The following is a 14,539-nucleotide window of genomic DNA, read 5'->3' as shown; positions in this document are numbered from 1 at the left end:
TTGTCTATAGAGCAATTCGAAGCTAACGATTCACGGATTAGTATAGCAAAAGCAGTACTCAATGTCCCACTAATATAACATTACAATTTGATACCAAGTATTATTGGCATTCATTCAAAGGAAGGCATTGTTGCCAAAGCAACTCCTGCATTTTGTAACGGTTTCAAATCATCAAGCAAAATATACAAGAGATGTTACAAATTAAAGATACTGTCACCAGTTAAAAACAAGGACCAGTTTCATTGTGAGCTCATTGCCCATCCAAGACCGCCAGTCAACTGCAGAGCACCGAGGTCGGATCCACATCACGGAATAACAGTGAGAAATTTCTGAATAATATGTCTAAACACAATTTGAACGTTATAAGGAATAGAGGGTGTAACAGATCTTAATTGGGTTGAAGGCTTCTACTTGGAATTGCTAAGATGATCTTTAATTGGCTTGCTCCATACAAGGCGGTATCAGCACCGCCAACATTGGCTGCCCATCCCAAGCTACGGAAGACCCAAGTTTGTGAGAACATTTGCTATAGCCGTTAAGACATTAACAGTATTACTATAATGGAGCTACAATTAACCTCGGTGTCATTCTCTCAACAAAAAAGTGTAACCTTTTAAAGGCTATAATTGAACTGGATGATGTTTAACAATAAAGAGGTTCTACGGCCATTGTTTAAATTCGGGATTTGTTAACTGAACAAATTTGTCACTAGTATTTAAAATTGAATCCGGGCTTTACAACATAGAGTGGATCTAGGAATATTGAATTCAGTGCCATTGCCATCACATATGGAAAGGGTAAATAGTCAAGGTCTTTTCCCAAGGTAGAGGGTTTAATTTGAGAGGGGAAAGATTTAAAAGGGACCTAAGGGGCAAGCTTTTCATGCAGAGGATGGCACATGTGTTAAATGAGCTGCCAGAGTAAGTGTTGGACTCTGGTACATTTCAACATTTAAAAACACATGTTGCTCTCGCCTTAGGATGGGTTTAGAGGAATAAGGAGGAAGTGCTGACAAATCGGACTAGATTAATATAGGATGCGTTGGCATAGAGGAGGTCTGGTTTCTTGCTTTACAAGTTTATGACTGGAGTATTTCATAAGCTTCTGTGCTATGACTGGCAAACGGCAGGTTTTGTTTTGTAATACTTGGTTTTGGGGAAAAACCCAAATCCTTTAGATTCCATTTGCTGCTGATAATTATAGCTGTTGTCATAACAGCATTAGGAATGAAGAATTGCACTAGGCCAATGATATTGATACTCATCTTCACAAGTTCTACTGATCTCTGACTGCCTCACTACAACAAATGTCAGATATCAAACCAGAAAATAAGACTGGAAGAAAATAAGACTGGAAGAAATGTTCCGATTCAGTAGAATCTTGTATATCTGTACTGGCGACGGGCAGAATGAATCATTGTTAAAAAGGCAAATGAAGTTATAATGGGATTAGCCATACAGGAGAATTGCACTGCGAATGTTGTAAATGAAAAACAAAATGCTGGCAAAAGCTCAGCACGTCTGCCAGCATCTGTGAAGAGAAATCAAAGTTAGCATTTCGGAATCAGTGACCCTTTCTCATAACTGATGATAGCTCAGAAAATGTCAGTTTATATGCAGAAGTTAGGGTGGAGGAAGTGTTAGGAAGTAAACGAGAGATAGGGAGAGAGCCGAAGGAGAGAGAAGAACATTCAATAGACAAAGGAGTCGATAATGATATAGTTGGGAGGGTGAATAGTTGTTAATGTAGACTGGTAGTAACTAACAATAGGTAATGTTTAATGGCAGATTATATGATAACAAGGCCTGATGTGTGTGGTACGGGGATGGGACAAGGGAGAATTCAAGCCTGAAACTTATTTTGAGTCCACGGGGCTCCAGTGTTCCCAAGTGGAAAATGAGGTGTTGTTCTTACGGTTTTTGCTGAGCTTCTCTAGAGTATACAGTAAGTCTGAGAGAGAGAGAGAGCCATTGGCCAGGGAATAGAGTGGCATGTTAAAGTGGCAGGCAACTGGAAGTTCATGGTCTTTCTTGCAGGCAGAACATAGATGTTTTGTGAAGCAGTCAGCCAGTCTATGCTTTGTTTACCCAATGTCTAGAAGACCACACTGTGAGCAGCAAATGCAATACACTAAATTATAAAAAGCATTGTTAAATTGCTGGAAGGTATGTTTGGGCCCTTGGACGCTGAGGAGGGAGGATGTAAATGGGCAGGCATTATAGCTTCAGTAGTTTCAGGAAAAGGTGCCATGGGGCTGTGGAAGTGTGTTGTGAGTGGACCACAGTGTCCTGGAGAGAATGTTCCCTATGGGTTTATTCCTACATTGGCACAGTCTTTTCTTCTCTGGTCCAGTTCCTGCCCATGCATATCAGTGATTGTTCTGATGCTTTGCCGGTTTTGGACTTTCTAGTTTACAGGCTCCAGCCACCTCCTCCTTACCATGGTCTTGCAAACTCTTTACTCATCTATCCCTTACCAGAATGGTCACTCTGCTTCTTCCTGGAGCAAAGGCCTGAACCAACCCCACCCACCACCAACTTTCTCTCCTTGGCCAAACTCGTCCTCACCCTTAACAACTCCTCTTCTAACATTAGGTCAGAGGAGTGGCAATGGGTACTCACATGGGCCCCAGTTATACTGGTGCCTTCGTGGGGTACATGGAAAATCTTTGTTCCAGTCCTTTTCAGGTCTCGACCCACAGCTCTTTCTCCGATATATTGATGCTATCATCGATGCTGCTTTCAATTCTCATCCAAAGTTAAAAATGCTCACCGATTCCACTTGCAATTTTCACCCGACCTTCACTTTCTTCTGTTCTATCGATGGCTCTTCCCTTCCCTTCCTTGGCATCTCTGTTTCCATTTCTGGAGATAGACCGATCACTAATGTTCACAATAAAACCACTGACCCCCAACAACTAACTGGACTTTTCATCCTTGCACCCTGTTTCCTGTAAAAGCTCCATTACACTCTCCCAGTTCTCTCTTTTGCATTTGTTCTGATGAGGCCAACTTCAACCAGGGAATCTCCAAAATGTCTACCTTCATCTTGTTTAACCAAGGATTCCCCAGTGCCATTCTTGACTGAGTGCTCAGCTTGGTTCAACCCATATCCCACACTTCAGCTCTCAACTCCCCTCTTTCCTCCTGCTGCAGTAATAGGGTTCCCCTTGTCCTTACCTGCTATCCACAAGCATTCACATTCGGAAGATCATCAGCTGCATTTCTAACATCTACAGCGAGGTGCCACCAACAGACACATATATCCCTCTCAATCCCCGTCTACCTTCCACAGGGAGCAATCCCACTGGAGCACCCTGACCCAGTTCTTCCTTTACTCCAAACAATTTAATCTCAGCCCAAGGCATGTTCCTTTGAAACTGACGCAAGTGTAACATTTGGCCATTTACCTCCTGCCTTCTCAATATCTAAAAGTCCAAGTATACCTTCCAGTTGAAGCAGCACTTTACCTTTCTTCCAACAATCTAGTGTTCTGCATTCACTGCTCACAATGTGATCTCCTCGCCACTGGGTGAATGCAAGAAAGACCCTGAATTTACAATTTCCAGTTGCCCTGTTCCCTGGCCAGCATCTCTGTCTCAGGCTTGCTGCAGTGTTCCAGAAATGCAAAGCGCAAGCAGGAATAACACCAACTGATTTTCTGCTTGGGGACTCTGGACTCAAAATCAAGCTCAATAATTTCCAAGCCTGAACTGCTCCATGTCTTAGTCCCATACGACACACTACCAGCCTTGTTACCACATTGTCTGCCTTCCACATTACTTATTGCTAGTCTTTCATTGTCTCCATCAACAGCTTTTCACCCTCCCAGCCAGATCTTTAAGGACTCTTTTGTCTGTACAACTGTTCTTCTCTCCCTTTGGGCTCGATCCTGACCTATCATTTACTGCTAACTCCCTCCACCACCTTATCTTCTGCGGATAAACCAACATTTTCCAAGCTACATCAGTTCTGAGGAAGGGTTACTGGACCCGAAACATTAACTTTGATTTCTTTTCACAGATGTTGAACTTTTCTAGCAAAACCTAATTGTGTTTGGAGAATTGTATAAATTGTTTGAAAGGTCCACAGCAATCTAGAGTGGAATCTCCCTAATCTGAATCTCCAATATTTTAAAATTGCTTTTATGAATCATTCACGAGATTGCTAGGCCAGGATGTATTGTCCCCAACTTAATTACTCAAAGGGAAATTTAGTGACATTACTGTGGTATGGGGTCAAATGTCGGGGCTAGACCAGGTGAGGAGAGTGGACAAGGTGACCCCCACCAAACACACACACACACACACACACACACACACATCAATATGGTCATCATGACACTATTGATTCTGGAAATTTATTGAAGTCAAATTCCACAATCTGCCATTATCGGATTCAAATTCAAATTCCCACAATATTTTCTGGATCACTGGATCAATAGTGTGGACATGATAGCACCAAACTATTCCGTCCATTAACCTTCTAATATATGGTATCTCTTTGGAGTGAAAATTTAAATCTCTTGATGGAACGTGGTTACTTTATAAAAGAAAAAGCAAGCGAGTCCTCGCCGATATTTATTGTCAATGCCCTCTGTGCTGAATACTTGCAATCTGACTTTGTTAATTTAACAATGAGGTTCCCTCAGAAAATCCTATTTAGTTTTCAATTATCACGCTCTTGTCTTGTTTCCTTTGTACCTTCCAGATCTCAGTGCAAAATTGAATCATCCACTCCAGACATTCCTCTGCAACGGGGAGAGGTTCATCTCAGTTGATCTGGACCGAAACTCGCTGGATACGAACGTAAGCCAGGATCAGAACAGCAGCAGAAAATCCAGGTTGAATAATGACTGCCCAGCAGGAACAGAAGCTGCCTATCATATTCGACTACCATTTTGACCAAAGCAGACTAACTAGTCGTTATGAGTTTTGTGGGTACGAATTGAACATCACTCGGGATTTTAGCAAAAACCTTGGCATACCAGCAGTCATCTGGGAACCTGTAAGTCCACTGTTTGGTATTTTACACCGAAAGCTTTTAAATCACCTGCTGGAGAAACCCTGTTTACTTAGTTTTAAATGCCGTGTTTTGTGTGTGTACGCACCATTAACTGAACAACTGATGAAAATGAAAGACTGACTCAATTTGTAAAAATCATTATTGTGAGAAAGATCACATGATTCTGTGATCCTGCAGTTGTTCCCAAATATAGGAACACTTCTTAAACAGAGACATTTCATCAGACCCTGGCAAAAAGGAAAATTGAAATGCATAATATTGGAGAGATTAGGGAGTCTGTGATCACAAAGCATAACAGAAATGTTGTTAATTCTCCACGGCAGCATGACCAACATTTGTTGCCCTAATTGTCCCTGATTACTCTGATAGCCATTGTGATCTGTCTGGCGACTGACTCTACCAAATTGTTCAAATATTGTTTCCTGGAAAGAGATCAGTGGTCTTTGGCTAATGTGATAAAAAGAATAGGGAAGCTAAGACTTAGAAGCACGAATAGGACACTTGATGTCCACACTCTACATCTCTTGATCACGAATAGATTTAAAGCACAACCTTGAATGGTGTTAACAAGCTGGCTTCCACCATTTACTGAGCAAGAGCATTCTGCACTCCACAGCCTCATTGAGAGAAACATAATTCGCCACATATCGATATTAAAAGGGACATTTTTCATTCTTCTTTATATTCTACATATTTAACCTCTTACATTAGAGGAGAGGACGAATCCTCTCCATGTCCGCCCAATCCTGGCAGCAATCTGAATGCGTTCATAAACCTCAGAAACAAAATGGTAAAGTCGCCATCCCACTACTGGACAATAAGGCAGCTTTCATGTAGGGAGAGCCGACTGGTGTTAGTTCAGCCTGGAGGTTAGCCCACCTCAGGATATGTGAAAATTTGAGAAGTAGTGTCGTTTATGGTAAAATCAGTCAATGCCAGAATTGAAACCATGTTTTTCATGTATCCTCATGCATTACAAACCAATTACCTGAGATAACTGACTATCTAAATATCAAGTTTCCATACCCCAAGAGGTCTTTTCTCTGATAGGCTCATAACACCAATGCTCTAACAAACCTTCCTCCTTTATAGTCATTTGGTAGTACCGAACATGTGTATTTCTGAAACAGATGCATTTTGCCAATTTTTCAACAATTGTTAAACAATTCTGTATATGTTAATAATTGTGCTGACAACAAATTTCAAACTATCTGTCTGGCTCATGGAATGGTGCTCTTGAATGTTGTCCTATGCATAAAAACACACAAGACATTTTCTTTTTGTAAGAGATATAGCATGAACAAACTGCATCAGTTCCATCTCAGGAAAATATGTGACAAACATTTTCTGGTTCATTTCTGCGCTAAAGCCTTGACTAATCAAAATCTAACTGTCTATTCTAGAAAGGAACAACAAAAACTAATGTATTGTTTGTGGCAACAACTTTACTAAATAGACTACTCTTAGAAACCAATCACACTCTCATACCATGAACTATAAATGTCGTTACGCTTTATTTTGGTATTTCCGGTGAGTAATCATGAAGACTACAAGCCGAATATCTTGGATAAAATGCATATTTCAGAGCAAGTCTGCTTTTTTTTCTTTCTTTCTGCTGTCACTATGATTCTGCCTTTTTGGTCATTTCTCATTTTCTAATGTCATGTGCATTTTGTGTATTCCTGGTTCTTCATTGTATTATTTGATATAAACATATTCATTACTACCTTGTACTCCATCTACATTTATGGACCTAAAAAGTTCTGCTTTGAATCATTTCATTTCAAATCTGTTGAACCTTTAACAAACTATTTCCTGCTTGAAAATTTGTGGCTATTCATTGCCTGATTCATGGAGCCACTTTGTTTCAATTCTTGTTTGGTTTGTGTCTTTCTGCACTTTGAAACGTCCTTCTAATGCAGCACCTTCATTTCACCAGTCCTCCGTCTCCCTTGTTTCTTTTGACTAACCGCTGCTCATCTTGTTCGTATCCGTCAAATTGATTTTGAAACGGCTGAAGCAGGATATACTGTGGTCATAAACCTCAAAAAAAAAGATAAAGCCACTATCTTACTACTGGACAATAAGACAACTCTCATGTAGGTGGAGCCGACTAGCTGAGGGCAGCATACTGGCTCAGTGGTCAGTACTGCTGCCTCACAATGCCAGGGATGCAGGTTCAATTCCAGCCTTAGGTGATTTGCCTGTGTGGAGTTGACACATTCTACGCATTTCTTCCAGGAGCTCTGGTTTCCTTCCACAGTCCAAAAATGTGCAGGATACGTGGATTGACTATGCCAAATTGTCCATAATGTCTTGGGATGTGCAGGCTAAGTGCTTGAGCCAAGAATGCTGCAGAGATAGGGTGGGGGATGCCATTCAGAGCTTTGGTGTGGACTTGTTGAGCTGAATGACCAGTTTCCATACTCTTGGGATCCTATGATAATATGGTAGTGGTTCAGCATGAAGATTGCCACACATCAGGAGATGTGAAAGTTTGAGAAGCAGTGTCATTTGCGGTAAACTCAGTTGATGCAGAATGGAAACTGTGCTTTTTATCGATCCTCATGCATTACAAACCAACTACCTGAGATATTTGAGTATCTAAATATCAAGTTGCCATACCTGAAGAGGTTCTCTCAATTGAAAGAGATTATTGTTGGTGACCTAACCTGAGGGACTCTATGCAGCGGGTGACGAGGGAGATGCAAAAGGAGTAATCTTCATGGCAAAATCATCGATGCAGCATTTGAACGCCCAGTTTTGCCCTCACATTGCACCTTATTCTAGCCAACTGAGCAAACACTAGCATAGTAGTACATAATAATCTCACTTCCTCTGTAACATAATATATTACCTCCATGTGTTGTCTCCATTTTACATTATATATGATGTCTAAAGCACATTTATTATCTCATATTTCGAATATAATGTCCAAAAACCAAAACTCTACTTAAAATCCAAATAAACAAATCCGAGCTGGGAATAAATGTTTCATTTATGTGTTTCTTGATACCATTTACCAGCTTGGGCACTGATATATAGCATGGCCCAACTTCAGAAACGTTGGATAATGTTATACCTTTCTAGTTATCAATTTGACTGATTCTGCTGTTTCAGGGCCGTGTTCTCTGTCAATTCTTTGAGAAAGAGCAGATTAACTTTACTGGAAAGAAAGTGATTGAATTGGGGGCAGGCACTGGCATCGTGGGAATTCTAGCCATCCTGCTTGGTAAGTAAAACTTCCCACATGCTTGCATTTGTGTCATGTATCGAAACATGCTGCAGGACTGCATTATCACCTTATGGCACAAAGAACTATTTTGACATTTTGTTCGAATGAATATACTCCCAATTCAGCATATGGTTATTCAAGTTTTGTTCTGTCATTACATTCTCAGATGGCAGTGAGACTTTGGAACTCGCTGTCTAAAAAGTGTTTGGTATGTACGTTGAATTCGAATTCTGATAGAAGTTTGATATACAGGGGGTCAAGGGTGATGGATAATTGGAACACGAAATTAAAAACAGAAATAGACCAATGATGGCATTATTGGGTAGTGTGTCAGGTTTATGCAGTCGAATAGTTTGCTGTTTTGTTCCCAATGCATATGTTCATGTATCCCAACAATAAACCATGTGAATGCTGAAACATCAAAATGACACACAAATTACTGGAGAAGCTCAGCAGGTCTGGCAGCATCTACGGGACAGCAAGCAGAGTTAACTTAATCAGTGCAGTGATCCATCACTAAAGCATCTTTTAGATCTGTTAAGTTTCAGCAACAATTTCTGTTTTCACTTTTATACCCCTATTGTTCTCAATGGTATAAATAGGTCCACTTTCAGAGGCAGCAATTTGAAAGCATAGAATTCTTTCCAGAGAATGTCTGTATAGTATTTCAGATCAGGGGCGACGTACCGAGATTCAGGCAGATCAACTACCAGCTGAAGGCATGTGAAGTGCATTGATTGTACCCCCACCCCTTTTTCAAGTTCCACCTGCTCAGGCATCTCTGAGCACGGTGATTTGGAAAATATTCACAGTTCCTCATGGGAAGAGTTTTTGTTTGTAGTTAATTTCCCAAGATTTATAAACCACGTTCTTGCTTTTCAAGTAGAATGCTTTGTTTTCTTGATTTGCAATTAGGGTGCATCATTGTCGAGGCTAGCCCTCATAGCCTATTGCTAATTGACTTTGAGGTAGTTAATGCTCTACTGTAATCCATCCTGTGTAGATGCAGACGTAGTATGGTTTGGATGGGACCTCCAAGCGTTTGCACAGCCACCGTGGATGAACAAACATAATATAATTCAAAGTCAGAGTGGTATTTGATTAAAGTGAAACTTCCATGTGGTGGCGTTTTCTTCCATCTGCTGTCATGGCCTTATGAATGTAGAGGTTGTAGTTTGAAGGGCGATGTTTTAGGAGCTTTGTTTAGTTACTGCAGTACATTTTTATAGATGAAGTTCGCTGCCTTTACCACTGTGCATCCCTGTTGGAGAGAGTGAAAGTTGAAGAAAGGTGAGGTACTAATACTCTGGCTGCATTGTGCACGATTTTGTGCAGCTTCTTGAGTCTTGTTGGAGGTGTACTCATTGGCTAGGTGGTGAGCATTCTAGCTCATGATACTGAAGTGTTAATATGTGAATTGTTACATGGCTCATGGAGCAACTCGCTTGTCATTTATTTTGAGGAATAAGCAAAGATAATGCTGAAGAAACTGAACAGGTTTGTCAGCATCGTTCACCTTTTGAGTCTGATATGATTCTTCTTCAGTATTAATCTGAAGAGCACTGCCATACTTGAAATGCAAGCTGCATGTTCCTTCACAGAGCTGCGAAACCTGCTGTGTTCCTTTTATATTCTCCACGTTTTCTGTTCAGCTTTCAGCATCCACGCAATTTTTGATTTCACTGATTTTGAGGATCGGCCTTTTGATCCAAAATTACATTAACAATACACCGAGGGAAAAATGCTGGAAGGGCTCAAAGTCGAATGAGGTAAGCACCAGTATTGAAGCACAGGGTTGCAACTCGAATGGGTAGAATAATTGTGCCGCATTACTCAGTAAAACACAGAAAATGAGGAAAGCACCCACTTCCCAAAACACCTTAGAGTTTCAGTCAATTCAAACTGCGACAGGAGGGAGAGTATTCCGTGTGGGAAAAAAAAGTAAAGGAGGATTCTCAATCAAATTCCAAACTACTCAGACAATTTGGTTCAAATATGAACTGACACTGTTGAATGCTGATAGGACTGATTTGCAAGGTGGCTGTGACTGAATCGTTGATTGCAAAATGGCGAATTCAGTAACATAACCATGGTTCACTCTCGTAGATGGTTTGTCCAAGGCAAGGTCGATATGGTGCTCATATTTTTTTTCTGCAGTGCGTTGACTGCAACATGAAACATTTGGTCACGGATTGACCAATTATTTGTTGTTTGCACGTGTGCAATCACGCACCGATACACCGACACAGAGTTATTATTTCCATATTGCTGTCACCTTGAGTCAACTAATATTGGTAACTACTGACGCCTCACTCTTTGTTTGCCAGGGGGAGATGTCACGTTGACCGACGAACCGATCGTTCTAAGTCAGATCCAACACAACGTCTCCAACAATATTCCAGCAGCCAGCCTACACCGTTCAGAAGTCGCTGCACTTTCCTGGGGGAAAGACAATGATCAGTTCCCTTCAGATTATGACTACATCCTTGGCTCGGACATTGTCTACAAATTCTATGAGTTCCACTTACTGATAAATACCCTGCTACACCTAAGCAACCCAAATACCATCATTTACTTTTCGACCAAAATGCGTCAGGAGATGGGAGCCATTACATTTCACGAAAACCTCATCCCACAGCATTTTAATTCCGAAATCGTTCATAGAGTCTCGGAGAAAGATATCAATGTGTACAAAATAACAAAAAAATGTTCGATCATATAATGTTACAGAGTCAGGTCGGGGGTTGGGGAGCCTGGGTTGGGGATGATAAGGGGTTGTGGATGAACTTAACGGTTTGAGCAAAGGAAAATGCTATCAGAAGTCATATAAACCAGTCCCTTGTGAGATGGCTTAATTATTGCAGAGAGGGTGTCAGGTTCTTAATTATTCCTAACAGGTGCCATGGCCTCAGTCATGCTCCAATTCACAGTCCAGAACCTTTAGATGTTGCTGTAAAATGAATGTCAATAATTGGCCAGGCTCTATTCCAATGACATTGATGCATCAAGAAACAAGTTCATGTTTATCTGCTTCTGCTTTCTTTTCTCCTCCCCACACGGCTCTTCCTGTTGCTGTGGTCACAGCAGCCATTTATCCTTTTATTGTCAGCAGACAACTGTTTGAAATGGATAATACTGAAGGTTGGGCATGTTTTGTGCGCACAGCAGTCATTACTTGTTCACAAACCAATTTTCAGAAATTATCACGATTCCAGACGCCAACAAATGGAAATTGGAATAAAGCATCACAGAGCCACAGAGATATACAAATCGAAAGCAGGGAAGACCCTTCTATGTATCTACACCAGTCAAAAACAAGTACCTAACATTTCCAACCTAGTTTTTGTAGCACGTGGTCATAGCCGTGAATGCCTTGTGTGATGATATTGCGGCTTCAAGAGGTGTATTTTTCCTGGTTTTCCATTTAAAGAGAGACTTTGCAGCAGAGATATCGATGTATCTATTGAATACTGGTAAAGAATATAGCAGTAAGGGTTTTTAGATTAGATTGCCTACAGTTACTTCGGTCCAACAAGTCCACACCGACCAAAGCGCAACCCACGCATGCATTTACCCCTTCACCTAACACTACGGGCAATTTAGCATAGCCAATTCACCTGACCAGCACATCTTTGGACTGTGGGAGGGAACTGGAGCACCTGGAGGAAACCCACGCAGACACGGGGAGAATGTGCAAACTCCACACAGTCGCCTGAGGTGGGAAATGAACCCAGATCTCTGGCACTGTGAAGCAGCAGTGCTAACCACTGTGCCACCGTGCCGCCCAAAGTTTTAAGTTGGAACAATAGAAGCAACCTGAATGGGTGTGGTCACGCTCCCACACAATCAGGAGTTTTAATTTTAGCTTTCAGAAGTTGGTAATGGGGTCTTGAAGAGATGAAAGCTGTTTTGTTCTCTTCCAGTTGTGACTAAAAGCTGGGGGTTGTTTTCCTGCTATGAGAATTTTATGTGAAACAACCTGTTTTACTGAATTTGTCTTTAACTAAGGGGATATTTATGGGATGTTGCTACATTCGAACAATTAACTAGAAATAGTTACTGCACCTTTTATTTAGTTAAGCATTTTGATAGAATTACAGCTAAGCCAATTCTTTTCTATTTTCCCCATTTTTTCTCACAGTGCATTCTCTCTCCAACTTCACACGGATAATAATGTCCCAAATTCTTGACTGCGGTCTGAAGTAGCCAAAGACAACTCAGCTTAGCAGGAATTAGGGATGTTGACAGATACTAGCCATACCAGAAACAACACATCGCTTGTAAACCTTGAAAAAATATGATTAAAATCGACGCAAGTTACCTCCCTCCTTTCTATAGGCTGGAAATAATAAGTGTTCGACTTAATGTTGAACAGATTATGTCCAACCAGAAACGATTTTGTGGGTGGGCAGGGGAATGATGCATAACCCCTTGTAACCCCACAAAAAGACGTGGGGGGGGGGGGATCCAATACTTAATTTACATATGGTTTACTATTCTGTTTTAAGTCCATAATAGGCATTTATGTTCAATTATCGGGCATTCCACTCACAGACTTGCACACAATTTGATAATGTTCATAATTGAAAATTACTGGCTTATTTGCTTTCAAATCGCACTAAAAATGCGCATAAAATGGCAAAACAGATAGCATCCTAATGCAATGAATTTCTTGCAGGTACTGTATTTTCTTGATCAAAAATCACAAAATCTTCCAGCAATGAAAGTAATTTCCAATGATAATACTTTAGTCTGCTAGGGAGACAATTGATCAGAAATTAAAGAACACAAAATTGGAAATTCAACCTACTATAACCACCCACGCTTGAACAGGATAGAAACGACTTTTGTCTTTTTTTTCGAAGTTAGTTTCTGTGAAAGCTGTTGGCATTTCATGTGGAATTTAATGTAGTAAATCACGGTTTTTAGCATGAGCGATTTAAGCTTTCCAAAGGTAATCGAAAAAAAAGAAGATTCTTTAACAAAAAAAGATACTCTTCTGTGGGACATAGGTGTAACAGGGAAGGTCAGCATTTCTTGCCTGTCCTTAATTACCCTTCCAGGCTCACCTAGGCTTGTTCAAATGGCAGTTCAGAGTCCAAAATTTTGGTGGCACTACTGCTCAGTGGTTAGCACTGATCCCTCACAGTGCCATGGACTTGGGCTCGACCCCAGCCTAGGGTGATGATTGAGGTGGATTCTGCACAATCTACCAGTGTCTGTGTGAGTTTCCTCCCACAGTCCAAAGTTGTTTTGTTTTGGTGATTGGCCACGCTGAAATTGTCCATCGTGTTCATGGATGTCCAGGCTAGGTGGTTTAGCCATGAACAATGCATGGCTTATAGAGATGTCACATGGCTGTATTTTTGAGGGTCATTGCAGATTCAAAGGGCTGAATGGCATTGATCAAAACAGGAGAGTCTGTGATGATAAAAAAAAGGTCTGTGACGTTCCTCTGATTCTAGACTCACGTAAAACAAATTCCCTTGCAAAATACATGTGATGCATAATTTACTTTTGCTTTCAGTTGCCAAAGACATCATTGCTGAAAACATCTTTCAATTCCAAAATTATTGGGTAAATTCTCGGGATGCGGTGACCTAATGTAATTATCACTAGACTGTTAATCAAGAGACTGGGATAATGTTCTGGGATTTGGGTTGGGAGTTTATCATGGCAAATGGTGGAATTTGAATTCAATTTTAAAAAGAACTGGAATTGAGAGTCTCATGATTGTTATGAAGGCGCAGAGATGTACTGTACCTTTAAGAGAGTTTAAAAGCTAGCCAGGACTGACAAAGCACAGAGACTCCTGAACAAGATAATAATATAATACTTGATTGAAACAAATATCAGCAGCTAGGTTGCTATGAAACAAAAACAAATTCAAATTTGCCTAATCAGTGTAAATTATGCTCCAAGGTACCAAAATCTAATCAAATTTGAATTTCGTACTTTGATGATATTAAACCAATGAAACAATCCGATGTGTTGATGTATAAAACTGGAAACGTTGGAACAGTTTGGAGAAGAACTGCCAAAGTTCAACAAATGTAGACTGCTAGCTGAACAGCTCTCTGCAAGGTACCTGTTTGTGGGGAGTCTGCACAGCAGAACATCGAGGCTGACCTGAACAGAATTTACAAAGGAAAATTGGCAAAGCTGACTGGTTTTGAAACATGATTTTTTTTCGGTCTTAATCGGTATTTTTAATCAGATTAGTACAAGGGAACCTCGATTATCTGAATACCAATTATCCGAAAATCAGTTTATCTGAAGG

The 14,539-nt window shown here is 40.6% G+C and overlaps 1 protein-coding gene across 1 annotated transcript; it reads left to right on the top strand.

The window, feature by feature from the left end:
* The first annotated feature begins 4,850 nt into the window (after positions 1-4,850).
* Positions 4,851-10,981, top strand: LOC132833904 (EEF1A lysine methyltransferase 3-like). The gene is made up of 3 exons (XM_060852563.1): positions 4,851-5,006; positions 8,145-8,256; positions 10,587-10,981. Exons 1-3 carry the CDS (start codon positions 4,851-4,853, stop codon positions 10,979-10,981), a joined length of 663 nt encoding a protein of 220 aa, XP_060708546.1.
* Positions 10,982-14,539: the final 3,558 nt, after the last annotated feature.

Source organism: Hemiscyllium ocellatum, chromosome 38, assembly GCF_020745735.1.
Source record: "Hemiscyllium ocellatum isolate sHemOce1 chromosome 38, sHemOce1.pat.X.cur, whole genome shotgun sequence".
Classification (NCBI taxonomy): Eukaryota; Metazoa; Chordata; class Chondrichthyes; order Orectolobiformes; family Hemiscylliidae; genus Hemiscyllium; species Hemiscyllium ocellatum.
Note: the sequence above shows the minus strand (reverse complement) of the source record. Positions and strands in the feature narration are given on the sequence as shown.